Source organism: Gouania willdenowi, chromosome 6 (genome assembly GCF_900634775.1).
Source record: "Gouania willdenowi chromosome 6, fGouWil2.1, whole genome shotgun sequence".
In the NCBI taxonomy this organism is placed as follows: Eukaryota; Metazoa; Chordata; class Actinopteri; order Blenniiformes; family Gobiesocidae; genus Gouania; species Gouania willdenowi.
The window spans coordinates 64,376,043-64,395,700 of NC_041049.1; the positions used below are offsets into that span (position 1 = coordinate 64,376,043).

General features: G+C 37.5%; 1 protein-coding gene across 4 annotated transcripts in view; it reads right to left on the minus strand.

Moving 5' to 3' along the window:
- Positions 1-19,658, minus strand: part of aass (aminoadipate-semialdehyde synthase) — a 50,094-nt gene that overhangs the window by 6,200 nt on the left and 24,236 nt on the right. For all 4 annotated transcript variants that reach the window (XM_028449408.1, XM_028449409.1, XM_028449410.1 and 1 more), the window contains 7 exons: positions 8,879-9,000; positions 8,390-8,519; positions 6,960-7,070; positions 6,566-6,674; positions 5,518-5,658; positions 4,483-4,650; positions 853-948 (listed from right to left, as the gene is read on the minus strand). In XM_028449408.1, the coding sequence (XP_028305209.1) occupies positions 853-948; positions 4,483-4,650; positions 5,518-5,658; positions 6,566-6,674; positions 6,960-7,070; positions 8,390-8,519; positions 8,879-9,000 (877 nt within the window). The remainder of the gene's footprint in view (positions 1-852; positions 949-4,482; positions 4,651-5,517; positions 5,659-6,565; positions 6,675-6,959; positions 7,071-8,389; positions 8,520-8,878; positions 9,001-19,658) is intronic.

Consider the following 19,658-nt stretch of genomic DNA (forward strand, 5'->3'; position numbering starts at 1 on the left):
TATGTTTTAACTTATCCATATTCAACTACAGTTCAATTACGATTAGTGACCAGCATTTTTTCCAATTACAATTAAATTATAATCATTTTTCTATCCTTAGAAAGTCAATTCTGATTACATTCTCAATTACTAAAGTTCCCCAGTTTTGCATTAAATTATAATTAATAATGTTTATAGATTTTTCATGGCAATTACAATTACAAAGTCAATCATCTGAACTCATTTACAATTTAATTATGATTACGACAGCAATATATATTTTATATTATAATTGTGTCATAACTGTAATTAATTATTATTTACGCGATTACAATTATAATTGACCCCAATCCTGGCTTCAGCAGGAATCGAGAGTTTGATATGGGGGGACCGTGGAGGTCTTAAAATTAATAAATATTTATTATATTATACATATTATCAGTAATCATGTGTAATACAAATGAGCGCACACAAAAAAAAAAAGAAATCTGAAATGTGCATTAAGAGCTGCTGTTCGATCAACCTAAGATTCTCTATGAGTGTCTCAGCACATCCTTTCTTTGTGTTTTTGTTGTTTGTATCAAAGTAGGGACTGGAATTAAAATACTGCCACTCTTTTTTAAGTCTCTCCTGAACATGCCGTGCTGCGTTCCCTTTTTATCCAACAAAGAGAAAAAAGAAGAACATTATCGGCAGTCAGCCTTCAGCTTCAGTTCTCTGCAGCCTTGATGCCGACAAGCAGCTATTGACGGCAACAAACTCATCCCACTCCCACAAGCATCAAGTGGATGAGCTTTGGGCTAATTGACGGAGCTTCTTTTCAATTTGCTCGTCCAGAAAGTGTTCAAAAGCTCTTAAGATGCAGGTTCTCACCCAGGACACAGGAGATGAAGTGCACTGCAGAATGGGACTCGGCTCGCTGTCGATCAAACCCAGCCTCACAAAACCACTCATGGCCTTGGAGAATCCCTGTGAGGCAGAGCAGGAGTGCAGTGAATACAAAGTCATGTGGAGCAAAGCAAGGAAAACATGTTAGAGAAGGAAGAAGTAATTTTAAAAGAATTTTCAGTAGTTAATTTCAATCATTCATAGTTTGGATGTATTTACCAAGCAGGCAAACTTTTTTTACCAAACTATTTGAGCTCAAGTACCCCTTACTCTTAATTTCCATCATCATTTTGTGTGTTTTTGGTGTTATTTTTGTCTGTTCGTTTTATCAGAATCAGAATCAGAATCATCTTTATTCGCCAAGTGTATGTTGTACACACGAGGAATTTGACTCGGTCAACTGTGCTCTCTCCAATTGTGAAAGCATTCAATAATAAACAATCAACTAGAAAAGATGATAATAAGTATAAACATAAGTATAAATATAAACAGTAGTTAGACTAGAATGTGCAAATAACAAGATGATAATAATAATAATAATAATAATAATAATAATAATAATAATAATAATAATAATAATAGTAAAAAAAATAAATAAATACAAAATAAAAAAATAAAAAAAAATAAGATAAAAAGAAGGAAAATAATAGAAAAGAAAGATAATAATAAAATATAACAATAATAAAAGGAAAATAGTGCAGTAGAGCATTGATAAGTAGTGCAGGAGAACATTTAAATTAAAGGTATGTACATGAACATTCTCAGTGTCAGATTGATCCAGGGTTGTTATGTTTGGTTCCAGGGTTTTTTCACAGAAACAGGACTGACACTCTTTGACTGTTTAGTGTATTATTCAGTATATCTACGTTTCTCTTATTTTGTGTGTTTTTGTTGTCGTCGTTGTGTGTTGTTGGTATTATTGCAATTATTCTATCTGTGTGTGTGTGTGTGTTTGTGTGTTTTTGGTGTCGTTTGGTTGTTTCTCTGTTTTTTGTGTATTCTCTCAACTCCACTATTTAAAGATGTTCTTCCACTAATCAGCACTACTATGATGAACTGGATTAACACATCTCTAGTAACAGGTTATGAGTCACAGGCCTTTAAAACCGTTGTAATCAAACCTCTCCTTAAAAAACCAACCCTTGATCCAAGTGATTTGTCCAATTATAGACCAATATCCAATCTCCCTTATGTTTCCAAAATTCTTGAAAAAAATCATTGCAGGTCAACTATGTGATGATCTACATAGGAACAATTTATATGAGAGCTTTCAGTCTGGTTTTAGAGCCCATCACAGCACAGAGACTGCCTTAGTAAAAGTGACCAATGATCTCCTCTTAGCCTGAGACAGAGGGTTGGTCTCAGTTCTGGTGCTCTTAGATCTCAGAGCAGCTTTCGATACAGTGGATCATCATCTACTGCTGCAGAGACTGGAAAGCGTTTTTGGGATTAAAGAAACAGCGCTGGGTTGGTTTAAATCCTATCAATCAGACAGAACCCACTTTGTTCATGTTAATAATCTGTCCTCAGCGCACGCCAGAGTTAGTCATGGAGTTCCACAAGGTTCAGTTTTGGGACGAATACTCTTTACATTATACATGCTTCCACTAGGTAACATTATCAGAGAACATAATATAAATGTCCATTTCTACGCGGATGATACACAGCTCTATTTGTCAATGAAATAAGATGAAACTTATCAGTTATTAAAACTCCAGGCTTGTCTTAAATACATCACATCCTGGATGAGCCATAACTTTCTCCTTCTTAACCAGGATAAAACCAAAGTGATTTTATTTGGTCCAAAACATCTCAGAGATAAATTATCAGAGCAAATAGTGTCTCTGGATGGCATTACTCTGTCACCCAGCACCACAGTAAAAAAACTTATCTTTGATACTGACATATCCTTTAACTCTCACATTAAGCGAATCACAAGGACAGCCTTCTTCCACCTCCGTAATATCTCTAAAATCAGGAATATCTTGGCTCAGAGTGATGCTGAAAAACTAATCCATGCATTTGTTACATCTAGACTAGATTATTGTAACTCTTTACTGTCAGGATGTCCCAATAACTCACTAAAAAGTCTCCAGTTAATTCAGAATGCTGCAGCTAGAATACTAACAGGTATAAACAGGAGAGAGCATATTTATCCAGGACTGGCTGCCCTTCATTGGCTTCCTATAAAATCTAGAATGAAGTTTAAAATTTTCCTGTTAGCCTACAAAGCTCTACATGATCAAGCTCCTGCAAATCTTAAAGACCTGTTAGTGCCCTATCGTCTGGGCAGAACACTTAGCTCTAAGTCTGCTGGTCTCCTGGAAGTTCCTAACGTGTCTAGGAGTAGAACAGAAGGCAGAGCTTTCAGCTACCAGGCTCCTCGCCTTTGGAACCAGCTCCCAGTCTTAGTACTAGGAACAAAGCCATTAAACCTAAAAATAGGAACTAAAACCTGAGATTATATATTAAAACACCAACACTATATTCAAACACAATTCACCATCTACACATAGATCTAATGGGCTGCAATGGATGAAGTCCAATCAGACAAAGTTGTGCCGAGTTGTAGCCGACCCCCCACTTCTGAACCTCGTTGTATACCCATCACATTGTATACACTGCTTACAGACGTTTTACACTCATGTCCACCCCATATTCATTCTCATTCCACTGTATTCCTGTATCATGTTTTTCTGCAGTCTGTGCCTTCTCCTCGCCCTTCTCTCTTTTCTGTTTCAGGTGTCTTGAAGCTGGAGTTGACAGTTTCTGATCAATGGTTCACGGCTCAACTAGTCTGAGACACTAATGTTCTATCTATCTCTCTATCCTGTTCTGTTGGTCCTTCTGTCCACTAACCCCAACCAGTCGAGGCAGATGGCTGCCACCTCTGAATCTGGTTCTACTGGAGATTTCTTCCTGTTAAAAGGGAGATGTTTCTTCCCACTGTCACTAAATGCTTGTTCATGTGGATCTTGTTGGGTTTTTTCTTTCTCATTATGAATTTTATATTTTGATAGCGCTTTGAGATGAGTTAGTTGTCAGTTGCACTATATAAATGAAGTTGAATTGAATTGAATTGATAAAAGAACACAATTAATTATTAATGCCGGGGACTGTAAGTGCTGAGACAAATGTGCACACTGAGGACAGTCCGTGAGGGAGGTACCAATCTACGCTCTCCGTCCCGGCGAGCCTCCGCGCACAGCAGAGTCCAGACTGTCAGCACTCCTCGGAGCTTTAATACGTGGACAGTTATTATGATTACGTAAGCAGAGAATCACACAGGCAGCATCAGGGCAACTAAAGGCTGCAGGGGTCCTCAGGTAAAGACGGGAGCGTCCGAGCCAGTTGCCTGTATTAAATAGATGGTGCGACTGATGTTCGTGTTTCTTGGTTATGCAGATTAAAAAGATAGTTAAAACAACCCGCGCACACCTGACAGTGCCTTTTGTGTCCTAGAAAATCCCCCCTACATTGCTGAAAACTGAACGTAGGGGGCGCCATTGCTCTGTAGGGGAGCAAAATTACAATGTCGGGGGCCCCTACGCTCAACAGCGCTGGCGAGAACCAATCAGTTGTGTTTGTGTGTAGTTTACAGTGCAAGTGTGTTACCTTAAAGCGTAGCGTGCCTCTGACCAGTGTGTGCGCTGACTGAATGCCGTAGGGCTCGGCGAACTTCGTGCTGTCGCGATTAGGGAATCCCTCCAGGTTAAAACCAGGAAGGAAGTCCATGGGTGTCGTGGATTCCATCAGAGCGCCTCCAGGGGGGATACTAATCACCTTAAAGTCACACAAACACATATTATTAAAAAATACACACTGGACACATCTTTTGATGCTCCTGTTTAATTAAAGGACACAAACTAATTACCTAAATGTTAAAAGATAAAACTTTGACAATGATTTTAAATTCTGGCATTGCAGAATCCACAAATAACTAGTATAAGGATGATATTAAAAATAATAAAAACTATCCATGCTTGTTCAGCCTCTATGTATTTTTTATTTTCACATGAATGCAGATGATCAGTCTAAAGCTGAAAAATAAAACTTATGTGAATGCATGAATTATTCAATCCACAAATCTCTAACCCCGAACTCTAACATTAACCATTACCCTACCTAACTCCAGTAGATTTTCTTTGTAGGCATTTATATAAATATTTTTCCCCAAATACATTACAGTACAGACAGTAATATATCTTTATATGTGGCCATTTTGGAGAGTTCAGCCAATCAGCATTCACATATCCTATTGTCGTAACGTCAGGCTAACTCTTCATATTTCTGCTCCCATAGAGAGCCTATGGTGAAAAAGCATTTTAATCTGATGTTTAAATCCCCTAAGCCCCTAAGGTGGTTGGTTGAACATCGTGACACATTCTCGGCATCAAAAATTCAACATCAACATGGTTATGGTGACCCCTGAAGAGGTCAATTTCTGTCCCAGTGACAGAATCCAACATGAGTGTACAACCATCTAGTCAATCCACAGTTTAGGTTTGCTTGTTAAATCGATAAAAAAAATTGGGGCTTCTGACATTTTAGAAGAATTACATGTTCAGGTTATGCAACAAAGAAAAAGTCCCAAAACATTTGTCCACGTTTGTACATGTTAATGACTGATGTGTACATAGCACCAGGTACCTGGTTGTCCTTGAGGAAGACTGCGGGGCTGATGGTGTTGAGGAGGACGCCATACGGACTCCAGCTGAACTTGTAGCGAAGAGGATTGTCTGAATACTCTGGAGCAGGAAGGCCACCACAGAAGGAGGAGTAGGACTCTACCTGATGGACATCAGTGCACATACACACATGTCACATGTATTATCCATTTACAATGTTACCTTCCATGTCGTAAGGATGACCCATGGTTTGTGGCCACACAAACCACATTGAATCTGACTTACCAACAAAACAAATTCATCATGAGCAGCAAAATGTGTGTACTGCCACTAATAGAAAACCTCAATTTAAAACATAGTGAACTGGAATCAGCAGTTGTATTAGGTTTCAAACATGTCTTAATTTGGAAAAGTGCCAAAGCTTGGCAGGAAAAAAAAACTGGATTGAGTACTCAGAAAAAAGAGCCAAAGCTCCCTGAGGACGACAGTGTAAACTCATCTTCCAAACTCCATCCAGGATTTAAACACACACCTTTCTTACCGAGAGTGTTTGTACCCTACAGTCACAGAATCACCCAAAGATCTCATAGTTTTAACCTGAGGGATGACACGCACACTGTATCTAGATCAGACAGTTGGAGCCAAAAAACTAAATGTCTAAAGTTACGTAATGCATATCGTCATTTTATGTACTTTTTTTGTTGTTTTGTTTGTTTTTTGCCCCTCTTATTTAGTGCATTTTAGTTGTTTTGTGTGTTTTTGGAGCCATTTTGTGTCATTGTATTGTTCTGTCATTTTGTGTATGTTTGTTTATCTTTAATGTGTTGTTGTTTTGTGTGTTTTTGCTGTTCTGTGTGTTTTTGGAGTCAAAAACAAAATTAGATCAAGAACCTACTGTGGCCTATGGGCCAACATTTGCCCATGTCAGCACTACACTATTGGTCCCAGTAGAGATATGATCTTAGAGTAACATTTTACCCGGAACAGACAATCAAATATGTCTCTATTTAAATAAATCGATCTAAGTCATGCGTCAAGGTGAATCTAAACACAGCTCCATGCAGACTTACGGTGCAGCCGTCAGCTTTGGCCTGGTCAATACATTCCATGGCCAACATGTGGTCGATACCCGGGTCCAATCCCATCTCGTTCACTATGGTGACTCCGGCCTCCTCCGCACTTACACATACACAGAGATTTAATGGGTAAACAGGAGAGTTTTCATTAATACATTTATCTTTTGTGAATTTATAAAATAGTGTTAAAATGATTTGTTTCCTTTTAAAGGAAATATTCTAAACAAACAATCATTTCAAAACCATTATAAAACACAGTAAAATACTATATAATTTGATTTGCTTGATTCATGATGTTTGAATTATTCATTAAAATAATACATTTCTCCAAAATGTGAGCCAAGTTGTTGCAGATGTGGCCAAAATGTTTGTGTGTAGTGCTCATCACCTGCTCTGCAGCTCCTTCATGGCAGGACTCAAGTAGCTGGCAGTTACCATGTTCACTTTCTGCTTGATGCAGTGTTTGGCCACGAGTGGGTGGAAGGAGTATGGCAGCATGCTGAGAGGCAGAAACTTGAATTAGGACAGGAACCACAAAATTACACGTTGGTCTTTAAGTAAACACCTTATTATTAACTTATAGATAGTGGTTACTGAATCCTTTGCACCATACTGAACCAGTAAAGTAATTTTTGGATGGAAGGTATATTAACTGTATGTAACGTTTTTATTATTGACAGTTAAGAAATAAAACTAGAACTTTTGCATTTCCTGAAGAAAATGCAAGTGAGGATGCAGGTGCTGGCTTGCATAAGCAAATTCAGAAGATCCATCCATCTATTTTGTGACCCGCTTGCTCAAAGCAACATTATTTTAGCATAAGTTAGCATTAGCATTAGCTAGCATTAATATAGTTAACATTATAAGATAGCATAAACGGCATAAATTAGCGTTAGTATAAGTTAGCATTTGCATAAATTGCAATTAGCATTACCTATAAGCTAAAGTTAGCATTAACCTAGCACTAGCAGTTAACATATAGTGTGAGTGTATGACGGTGTAAGACATTTCTTTGTGTGTTTGATTGTTTATTTTTGGATGTTACTACGACCTCCATTAAAGCCTGTAAAACTGTGCTAACGGCTCGAGTCACGTCATTACAATACCTTTTGGGCTGAGCTGCGGTACGTGTGCGCGCCCCCCCCTCACCCTAGTCGCGCATGGCACTGCACTTCTAATCTACCGGCAGCAATACATTTAATAAAATAATAATTTACGTCGGGTTTGCTTCGGGCACGGGCCTACAATTTAAGTTAATGGGTCGAGCTCGGGTTGGGTTGGGCTTTATGTCTGCGTGCCCGCGTCAGGTTGGGCTGGATTTTTTGGGCCCGATCTAACCTCTAGCTGGTGGACACTCAAGTTACCTTATGTGTTCGCAAAGACAGCAAAAGTGGATTTTTCTTAATATGTCCCCTTTAAAGGTTGAATGGTTGAAATCGGTTAAGAATGGCTGAACAGCTGAAGTTCTCAGTTGAAGGTTTAAAATGTTGAAAATGTGGATGGGAAAATTAAAAGTTAAATAGTTTGAAAAGTTTGAAAAAAGCTAATACATAGCAGAATGTCTAGAAATTATTTGAACATTTTGACACCAAATTTGTTGGAATCGGTTAAAAAATGCGAGAGTAGTAGGAGTAAAACAGAAGAAGAAGAAGAATTTACAGAAGAAAGTTTAGGGATGAGGGATCCTCACTAATATTATCTCACAGCAGTTCGTAAGATTCATTGCCTTAGCTCTGGTAAAAAGCGACAAAGATTTCTTAGGTGACACCTAGGCTTGAGTTGGACAACCGTGTTATAACGCGACTGTAGCACGTTTACCTAATGACCAGATGATGATCCTGGATCAGGGAGTCGATGTGTCCCTCCTCGCTTTCTACGTCCAGCGTAACGGGGATGGTGTTTGGATATTGGGCTGCCAGTTCCTCAGCTTGTCTCAGTAAAACTGATGCTAAACACAAATTAAAAAAATAACTTTGTTAGAGACAGTTGGGTGTTTTACTCACATAGTCACACAAAATCAGCCTTAAAGCTGCAAAACCCACAATTAAGGTTTAGGATTTTCTATAGAGTGAAAATTTATGAACATCTGTAAATATCCATGGATGGACTGTAGACATTGAAAATCAGCTCCTTAAAGTAGAATTAGAAATAAAATATTTCTGCAGAAGGTCAAAACAAACATTAAAAAACATTTAATAGGAATTCAGTCTCATCACAAACATTAAAATTTGGTATGAACAAACACATTCACACGTTGAGCAAACATTTGAACTAAAACTGTTTCCCATCTCATTTGGGACAACTCACCAATGGTGACCTGCGTCCTCTCATCGCGGGTCAGATACTCCACAACAGGCCTAGAGACGTATCCTGAACCTAGCAGCAGAACGCGCTTCATGCCAGCTTTCTGTAGGATCTGCTCTTTCTCCCTGAAGAAAAACACCCATGCCAAGTTAGTAGAAACCCATCCAGGACACTCCTCTTTGGTGACTGTTCACATTCCACATGTGGTATATTACAGCAATGTAACGGAGCAACTGGTTATTTATTAACATCAAACCCTCAGTCCAGCATGGTTGCACATAAACCATGTTATCACTGCACTGAGGTTCAGAAAACTGAAGTCACTTTACTCACCAGTGTTCCTGGAAATGAAATCATCAAGCCTTTAATCAAGCGTTTAAACGTGTTGCACATTCAGTTTTTAAGAATGATTTAAGAAACTAGTGCAGTACCAGTAGTAAGTATTTCTATAGAAAAGTGGGAGGTTAAGTAGCTTTTTCATGAATGGCCAAATGAGGTTGTGTTTGAAGGTGGGACGTACCTTTTGCTTTTTTAGCCATTGGGAAAAGCAAAAACAGTAATGCAACAGCCTCATATGTGAAAGTGTTTTGAAGGCTAAATCTGGTTAGATTTCTGTTTTGAGGATAATTAAAGGTATTTATGGTCGAATATTGTAATAATTATGAATTTGTTATCCATCATGGTTATGCTGTTGCATTGGTGTTAAACACAAACCCTTAGTATGTTTAAACAAACATGTTAAGTTTTGATTTCAAGACAGAAATTGAATGTAAAGTAGATAGAGAATGACACACACACACACACACACACACACAGAGAATGTGAAAATTTTAAAAAAGAACCAAAAAAATTAAAAATTAAAAAAATAGTTGAGTGTGAAAACTCTTGTTCAATACATTTTAATTCATAATTGCAACCACGTGTTCTATACATTCGTTTGTTTATTATTGTGAACAAAACCATTGATCTGAAGCTCAATGCTGATGCTGTCCCGTAAATAGCTTTCTAATCAGCAAAAAAATTAACTATTTCTCATCAACCTATATCAATTATATGCTTAAAACAACATACCGGTTAAAGCCCCACCCATATCAAGACAACCCGACACTTCTGGGTTAAATTCCCGGACATCTGAAATCAGCTCCTTAAAGTAGATTTAGAAAGAAAATATTTCCGCAGAAGGCCAAAACAAACATTTAAAAACCTATTTAATACAAATTCAATCTCATCACGAACTTTGGTAAAAGCAAACAGACTATTTCCACCAGGAGCAGTTCGCATCACCAGCAACGACGACCACATTCAACCAATGGGGGTGGAAAAGTAAAAAACCTTTTTAAACTCTTATCTAAGTACAAGTACATTTAAAAGCTACAAAAGCATTAACAAAATTTACTTCAATTTAAAACTTTTTACTCTTAAACATTTTATTCTCAAAATTACCAACCATTTTTAAACTCATTTCAAAAGTCCCATCAATTAAGCTATCATTAACTTAGGTTTCCAACATAGTAAAACGAATTAATGTGCGTTTTGCTTTCTTTTGTAGAATTCTACGTTACCTCTGAGCAATCACACGAAGAGCTAAGGGAATTCTGCAGTTTTAACACACAGTCAGCTTAAAAACACACACCAGAATGTTGTGCTGTGTTGTTTTCATGTCATCTCACCAGAGTCCACTTGGTTTCCGGAGAACGCCGAAAGACGATGGATTTCGCCCGTCTCCGAAAAGGGGGGATTGTAGGGGACTCAACTGGAGATGACTTGACGGTAAAAACCCTTCTTGCACAATTGGAATTTAATTACACTTTTATGAATAAAACAGACACCGGAAAAAAGGAGCAGAGGACATAAACACTCCTTGCAATCAAAGCCACCGTCCAACACGTTACATCTTGGATCGGACACATCCTCCACCACAGGACACACATTCCAGAGACACAGGAGTAATTTGAGCATTCCAGACTCAAAGACCATCTTTAAGCCAACATGAATTGGAAACCAGAAGAAATAAAAGATAACTAGAATTTTTGCATTTCCTGAAGAAAATGCAAGTGAGGATGCATGTGCTGGCCCCCGTCGCACTACATTAGCATAGCATTAACCTAGCAATAGCCTTAACGTTGTAATAACTCAGCAACAATCGCTAAAACCAGTTTATATACTAGTATAAGTAAATTTCCAGTATGAGCTGAAAGTGAACAAACAGCTGAAGCATTAGTTGAAAAGTCAGTTTAAAGGTTTAAAAAAGGTTGAAAAAGGTCAAAAAAAAGGTTGAAAGAGTTTGAAAAGGTTGAAATGGGTTGAAAAAGTTGAAATGGGTTGAAAAAGTTTGAAAAGTTTGAAAAAGGTTGAAAAGTTTGAAAAAGTTTAAAAAGTTTGAAAAAGGTTGAAAAGGATAAAAGGTTGAAAAAGTTGGAAAAAGGTTGAAATAGTTGAAAAAGTTGAAAAATTTGGAATATTTTGAGAAGGTTGAAAAGGTTGAAAAAATTTGAAAAAAAGTTGAAAAAGGTTGAAAAGTTTGATGAACCTAGCGTTAGCATTTATTTTCGGCATGTACAAAAAAAAAAATGTAAAAAAAAAAAAAAAGTGAATGTAACCATGTCGGAAATAAACTGAATAAAAATTAAAAAAATAAATAAATAAATAAAAAATTTACATTTAGCTTTAATGTGCTAGCATTAGCATTGTGCTAGCATTAACATTGTGCTAGCCTTAACGATGCGCTAGCATTAGCATTGTGCTAGCATTGTGCTAGCATTAACATTGTGCTAGCATTAACATTGCGCTAACATTAGCATTGTGCTAGCATTAGCATTGTGCTAACATTAGCGTTGCGCTAACATTAACATTGTGCTAGCATTAGCATTGTCCTAACATTAGCATTGCGCTAGCATTAGCATTGTGCTAGCATTAGCATTGCGGTAGCATTGCACTAACATTAGCATTTCGCTAGCATTAGCATTGTGCTAGCATTAGCATTGTGCTAGCATTAGCATCGCATTGGTATTGCGCTAATATTAGCATTGCTTTAGCATTAGCATTGTGCTAGCAATAGCATTGCACTAGCATTAGACTTGCGCTAGCATTAGCATTGTGCTAGCAATAGCATTGCACTAGCATTAGACTTGCGCTAGCATTAGCATTGTGCTAGCAATAGCATTGCACTAGCATTATGCTAGCATTAGCATTGCGCAAACATTAGCATTGTGCTAGCATTAGCATTGTGCTAGCATTAGCATTGCACTAGCATTAATATTGCACAAGCATTAGCATTGCGCTAGTATTACGTTAACATTTGAATTGTGCTAGCATTAGCTTTGCGCTAGCATTAGCATTGCGCTGGCATTACCATTGCGCTAGCATTAGCATTGCGGTAGCATTAACATCACACTAGCATTAGCATCGCGTTAGCATTGGCATTAGCATAGCGTTGACAATAGCCTTGTTTTAGCATTCAAAAAGTTTGAAAAGGTTGAAAAAGGTTGAAAAAGGTTGAGGAGGTTGAAAAAGGTGAAAAAGGTTGAACAGGCTGAGACACAGCTTTGCTCCAGAAAGAACAATGCACATGCTTCAAAAGTGGACACAGGTTTTGATACAATTTTTAAATGTATTTATCTTACGCTGAGTCATTAACTCTTTTGATGTATCATTAATTCCAGACATGCGATTTCAAACTTTAACATGTTTCATTTCGAGGAGAAGCAATTCTGCTGGTTGTCTCATACGAAATAAATGCTTTAATCACTAGTTCAAAACCATTCCAGGGAAAATGTTTAGGACAATTAATATTCCTTGGATTGATTAAAGTTTACTTCATGTCTTTTTGGATAGGGTAGAAAGTTTAAGTATTAATCTAAACTAAGTGTAAATATTAGGAAAGTTATCTTCAAGAGCGAATTAGCACGTGATTTATATAATGATGTTTTCAGAAGTTTTATTTAAGAGTCATGATGTTCACATTGAGTAAACAGATGTGTTCGCTTCAGCACATGCTGATGAGACACCCACACCCCTATCTTGTTTTATGGCTTTTTGTTTGAGAACATGAGGTTTGAGCTTCATCCGCCTTTTTGTCTCTCTTCACAGTAATTCAAAACACCCCCCTCCTTTACTAGCCAATCAGGTTTCACCGCATCTACACAGCAAATGTGTGTTTAACCAATCAGATAACATCTTGACATGCCTATAACTTGCATTGTTCCTTCCCCTTTAGTGCTGTTGTTCCTTAGCCCTTGTTGCTTTGTCTTCAGTTCAGAGCAGAGAAAGGTTTTTCAGTTTGCGGTTATGCAGATTTTTAAGAAATTATATAATCTACTCCCTTACTCATGAAATGGCCATGAGCAGCTAAATTTATGTTTATTTTTGAAATTACCAAGCAACTTTTCCCTTTATGAGCCATTTTCTTTTTACACAACTTTACAATAAGTAACTAGACAACAAAATCTGGCGTTTGATTTGAGATTTTGGTAGGTTGGAGACGACCTTCACCGAGAGAAGAAACCGGAACCCAATCCAGGCCCAGACCGTATCAAGTGAGCATGTACAGGAAGGAGAGGAAACCATTTCCTGGAAAAGCTCAAGGAGGGTAAAACTGCAACCATACAACTGTCACTTTAAGGTGGCTCCTAATCGAACAAAATCTTTTAATTAAAATACTAAGTTCATAGTCCACAATTTTAGTTTTATTAATTTCATTACTTTAACTTGTATTTATCTCACTCCCTCATATAGCATTATAAAGTTCCATATAGAAGAAAAACATACCTCAAAACGGTGTATAAATGTATACAATGCGTGATCCCAGTGAGTCAAAATAACCTTGTTCCCCCTACAGGTATCATTGCAGTCCAAACAAATCTGACGTCGCACACCTTTGAACCAAGCAGCAGACATGTTGAAAGTCTCAGCTCTGTCTGACCCTGAGCTGAGCCCCCCATATATATACATATATATATATATATATACACATATACATATATATATATATATATATACGGTGCACATTATGTTTATTGGTAATACATTTAACACATTTTTCGTTATATACATTTCCACTACAGGTACCCTTTCAATGACATTGCCTGTTTGAGTTTGATGCAAAAAACTAAATTCATGTTTCCTAATGGAACAATACATTGAATGATGGGTAAAAAAAAAAAAAAGGATGGAAAACTGATCACAAAGACAGCTTCCAACATTTTGCATTGAATTAAGCAGCTTGGCTCTGCTCAGATCATTTGGAGCCTCAATGAATCATTAAATGAGTAAAAATCTTGTATACTACAATTAATCTTATCCCGTGTTGACATCATATTTATTAAAAGCATTCTCTGTAAAATATAGAGGTTTATTTCAAATTAAACACTTGACTTGCTTCCACACATTGTACATTAGTGCATTTTGTTCTTTTTTCAGATTGACACACATCCCAGCTAGTAAGAAAAAGTATTAAAAAAAACAACAACTTTAAATCGCAGTAAGAATTAGAAAATACAAAAAAAAAAAAAATGTGAATACCAGAAATAATTCACAATTTAAAAGATAACAATGACATCTCTGGGCTTTTTTAATCAGATATATCTCTTTACAAGTTTAAGCTTTATAGAATAGGGTTGGTTTTACAGAAAAAGGTCATCAAAGACAAATAAAAACAGCAATGAACATTTTTAGTGTTTGGTTAAAAACATTATGGCACTCCTGAGTCGTTAGTGCAGAATTGTAACATGACATTCAGCAGAAGGCCACCAACTCCTGTCGTCGAACAGTCACATTGTTAAGATGAAGGATCTAAGGAGAAGCATTCAGGTGTTTGAAGGTCAAAAACACCAAGCGGGGACATCTAAGGAACATCAGGCTGTGCAGAAAACTTTTGCAGTGGAACCGAACACTGCATGCTTAACCAAGAACGACTCCATGGAAGAAGAACAAGAAGCACTAACTGAAAGAAAGGCACATAAAGACTAGTGTTTGTAATGACTACCAGCCACAGGCCTTCAGGGACAATTTTACAGAAAGTGCTCGGCTCTCTGCGAGTACAGTGCACTAAGTGGTGCCAACTGGAGGTAGGGCTGCTCAATTATAGAAAAATCTTTTTAGTCATAATTGAAATCACGATTATTCAAACGATTATTTGTCAACCGAAAAGTTATTTGTTTTTTGCACAAAACAAAACACTTCTTGCACGTGATGTGTCTTTACTCTAGGTCTTCATCATCAAACCCAAAGTGTTCCCATAGAACAGAATTTGACTTGCCACTTGTTTACCAAGTGTTTTTGCTCCGTTTCTCCTGCCATGTTTCAAGACCACGAGCAACAACTTTCCTCGTGTTGGCCTGCAGGCTAGCTTTGGCTTTGAGAGGGGCGGGGCGAGGGGAGGAGCTTGCATGTGCATGGATTAATCAACTCAAAGTTAGTATTAATAACGTGTGTGCCGAGCTTTATTATTTAATAGTGGGTTTGTTTTATTTAGCGAATAAAACATGTAAAAAAAAAAACAATTTAATTTCTTCTAATTGTTTTTTTCTTGATTATGTTGTTTTTGTGATTGTTGGGTGTAATAATCGAAATCGTAATCGAATTTAAATTAATTGAGCAAACCCTAACTGGAGGCCATGAAAACGGACAGCCTACCCACTCTAAACCACGGAGGAGGTTTCATCATTCCCTGAGGCTGCTTAGTTGCCTTTGGTACTGGGGGAACTCTGCAATCTGAAGGATATTTAGATAAAGTAAAACAAGTTAAGTTGAATTCAATAGACTACAACTGTTAGAGAAGCACAACCTTTTGCCACAAAGTGTCTGCAATTAAGGAAAAAGCTTGAAGGTATCACGAGTGTGTCAGAAACTGCCAGAAGGTAAATAAAGCAAGAAAGACATTTCAAGAAACATAAGAAATTTCAAGAAATTACTGCAAAAGTTTCAGGAAGCAAAAGACCGTGTAAAAGCGCAAAAACTCAGCAGGAGTTGGTTTCAATTTTAATTTTTCTAAAAATCAAAACTACTATAACAAATAACAGAACAACTTCTCCTTTTATTCATGAATTGCTGTTCAATTATACCTAAAGTCATTTAAAAGTTGATCCAAAAGATATATATCGAAAGTCTGACAAAATGTGAAAGTTTGAATATATTTATATGTATTAGTGCAGTGCCTGTAAGAAGTATGTACTGTATTGCTATAGAAAAGTGCTAGGTTAAAGAGTAAGTACACCCCCTGCCTTCTGCTGACCTGCACAAAATGCCTTGATTATGGGCGTTACTGCTGTAGCAGTAAAACGCCCACTCTGATAGCCAGTCAATGTTATGCGCAGAGACAGACTGTAATACACACAATGATGTGTCTGTACACACCCACAGCAAGTTCATAAGCTGAAATTTGTCACTACAACCACAGGCACACACAATCACGATGTGAAGCTCACACACAGCCTTACAAACACTACTCAGGGCCCTGCTCTCCCACCTCCCCGCACATATAAATATAAGACGTACACACACTAGGGATGTGAATCTTTGGGTGTCTCACGATTCGACTTGATTCTAATTCTTAGAGTCACGATTCGATTCAAAATCGATTCTTGTTTTAACCAATTCTCGATTCAAAAATTGATACAATGCATAGTGTGTGAAGGCAATTTATGGCATCAAATCCGTAATATTTCGCAAATATCTGTGTAAGTCACGCTTTTCTATTAGCTCTGACTGCTAGCATAGCATCTCTTCTTCACTGCTAGAATAGCTGTATGCCAACCGAACCACTGGGTGACCATCGCCCTCTGCTGGTCCAAACAAAATATCTGATGTAAATACAGTACAATGACTGTTTTTTTTTTTTAAGTCCAATTGTTAAGGCACAAAATACATTTTCAGTTGCACTTTTAAAAAGAAAAATTATTATGCAGTTTTGCATTGTTTACTGTAGAACCAGAATTTAAATTAATAGGCTTCTTCATTTGTATTATTCCTTTATTTATTTCATTCAGGATTTATTTTTAGTTAAATTGCATTGTTTTGAATAGTTTATCAAGGGATTCTTTTGACAATGAACAATAAAAAAAAAAAAATACAGTATTTTCTAGTTTTTTCCATTCAATTCAATGCAAACTAAAAATTAGCTCAACAACACTGTGGCTCTTCTCTGATCTCCTAATAAATAACTGACAAGAAGTTACAAAATATGGTTCAACAGCATCACATTAACTCTTAGTATGATTAAACATCAACTCTGATAAGAAAACAGTAACCACTGGTGCCCATTCTGATTTGTCTGAGCTATCCAACAACTAGTTGTGGGGATTTCATGAAGAAATCCCAAATTGTTTTAAAGGCAATACATCCCTTTAGTCTTATTCAGAAGGCCAAAGTTGAGAAAGTTCTGTTTCCTCCCTCCCTTGTTTTTCCACATTTTGTAAAAAGTCAGCTCCAAACAAACAAGTTGGATTTTTCCCCCGTTATGACTCATAAGGTAGAAACTCCTCCTCCTGACAATCCTGGCTCCTCCTACCCTACATAAAAATGTGAGCTCCTCCCTCTAAAACTACCTCACAGGTAAAACAAACATAGCGAAGGCAGGTTGATATCACAGTTAATAACGTTCAGTTTGTGGATAATCTGAAGCACAGCGAGGCACTCACAATCAGTTCCACTTTTAGTAGCCATTATACCGCCTCGTATCGCTTTTATGGGATAATATGACGTGTTGGTGACCCAATGCAACGCAGACAAAACAAATTACTATCACCTTAAATGGAATATTTCTGTGGTCACAAGAGGTGAGAAGGAGAAGGAAGTGACTGTTAATGATTTACTCTGCTGCAGCTGTAATAAACACACACTGAAGCAGCGTGTGTGTTTACGCCTACCCATGCATATGCATGAAGGCCCCAAAACAGCCTGTTTTAAGAAGCAGTCTGAAAGTGACTTTCCAGAGGGCTAAAACTCCAGGCGAGTTTGGGAAAATAAAACTCAAATACTATGTTGTTGGGGTTCTTAGAACAATTGCAGATGGGTGAAAAATAGCATAATATTGGACCTTTAATCCATTAAAAAATTTGTTTCCAATTCTGAACATAAATTCAGGAGTGCCCGCAGTTTTAACCAACCCATCTGTGGAGTTGTGACTTTTGCCAATCATGTGGATTCAGATAAGTGTGTGTTTTTACACTGGTTTATCAGGAACAAAAACAATACCCACTCTGTGATTTAATAGAGACCCCAGAGTGACTTGTGGCACTAATATCCCATCATTAAAGCAACCACCATCACCATCTCAAATCCCCCCCGCTCCCCGAGTCAGACTCGTGGGCTCGTTAGCTCTGCTCTAACTGGATGAGACGCAGCGCAGATGCACGAGTCGCAGCACGGTTGACTGGAGCTCAGCCTGGCACTCGTCTCTTTAATTAAAAGGAGAGACTCGCTCCCTCAGGAGGATTTCTTCCCAAGTTTACATATCTTAAGGAGCCATGCTCAATCTAAGGGATTAAGATGTTGGTGGCATGGCTTGTCTGGGAAGAAATGACACTTGGGATCAATTAAGAGGGAAACTCATCAAGCCTAAGAAGTGGCCTACATTAGAGTGAACGTACAAACGGGGATGGTCACTTAAGATGATGCGGACATCTCAAGCTGTTCACAGTGAGCCTGATTGTTTGTAATCTGCACGCATACACACACGCGCGCACACCCACACACAGATGCACACCGTAACGGATGATTTGATAAAAGTTGTGAAAGCAGCAGGCACGGCACGTCAACAGATTTCAAAGATCATGTGAAAGAAAAACATGAAGCTGATGGGGATTTCAAAGACTAATCATGGGAGAACATGCAAATGGGTTGCTTTGTCTGAATTTTCTGTTTTACGTTAATCCAGATGAGAAGATTAAATAATAAGCAAGAAGAACTAAGTAACCCACATAACATCTTACTCTCTTTCAAAAGATGCTAACCCTTAAACCCAACCTTTTAATCACTTTCTTAAGGCAGAAAAAGCTATTTGTGCTCATACAACAGATTTTGCTCATTTATTTAACTCGCCAAATAAATATTTTGATTGGGAATTAAAGCACCTAGTAGTCGTGAGTGTTTTACACACATACATAGATCAAATATTATATACAAATTATGAATATACACATATATATATTTTTGTTTGTTTTGGTTTTTTTTTTAATCCTCTCACCTGGCTTAAAACGTAAACTACAGTGCATGCTGAATGAGACAAAAGGCGAAAACGGGTTTTGTAAATTGAGAAGAAAAAAGTGTTTCTACCCCTTGACGCCAAAAGAGCAAACTCCAGGCTTCTGCGGTTGGCTAGCAATGCTGGCTAATTAGCATGCTAGCAATGCAAGGTGTTAATGCAGACAGTGGACACGAGAGGATAGCACTGCACAGGAACAACCACAGAGGTGAGAGCCGCTACCAGTCCAGCTTTCAGTGCTGCTGGCTGGACGTGATGTAAATAAAGCATCTGACAAAGACAAACTGAAGAGCATGAACAGGAAACTAGACAGGACAAATATCACAGAGATGTTAGTTAGCCGTACACCATCAACATGATAAGCTGCAGCTCATGTGGGTCATTCCATGTTATTTCAACACATTTTCAGGACATCCCACACACTTCGGTCTAAAAAATTAAAAAAATATGTACATTGTATTTATATATATATATATATATATATATATATATATATATATATATATATATATATATATGATTATAAAACACAGATCCAAGCTGCAATGGCCTCATGTAAAAGATTTTCAATATTTGCGAGTG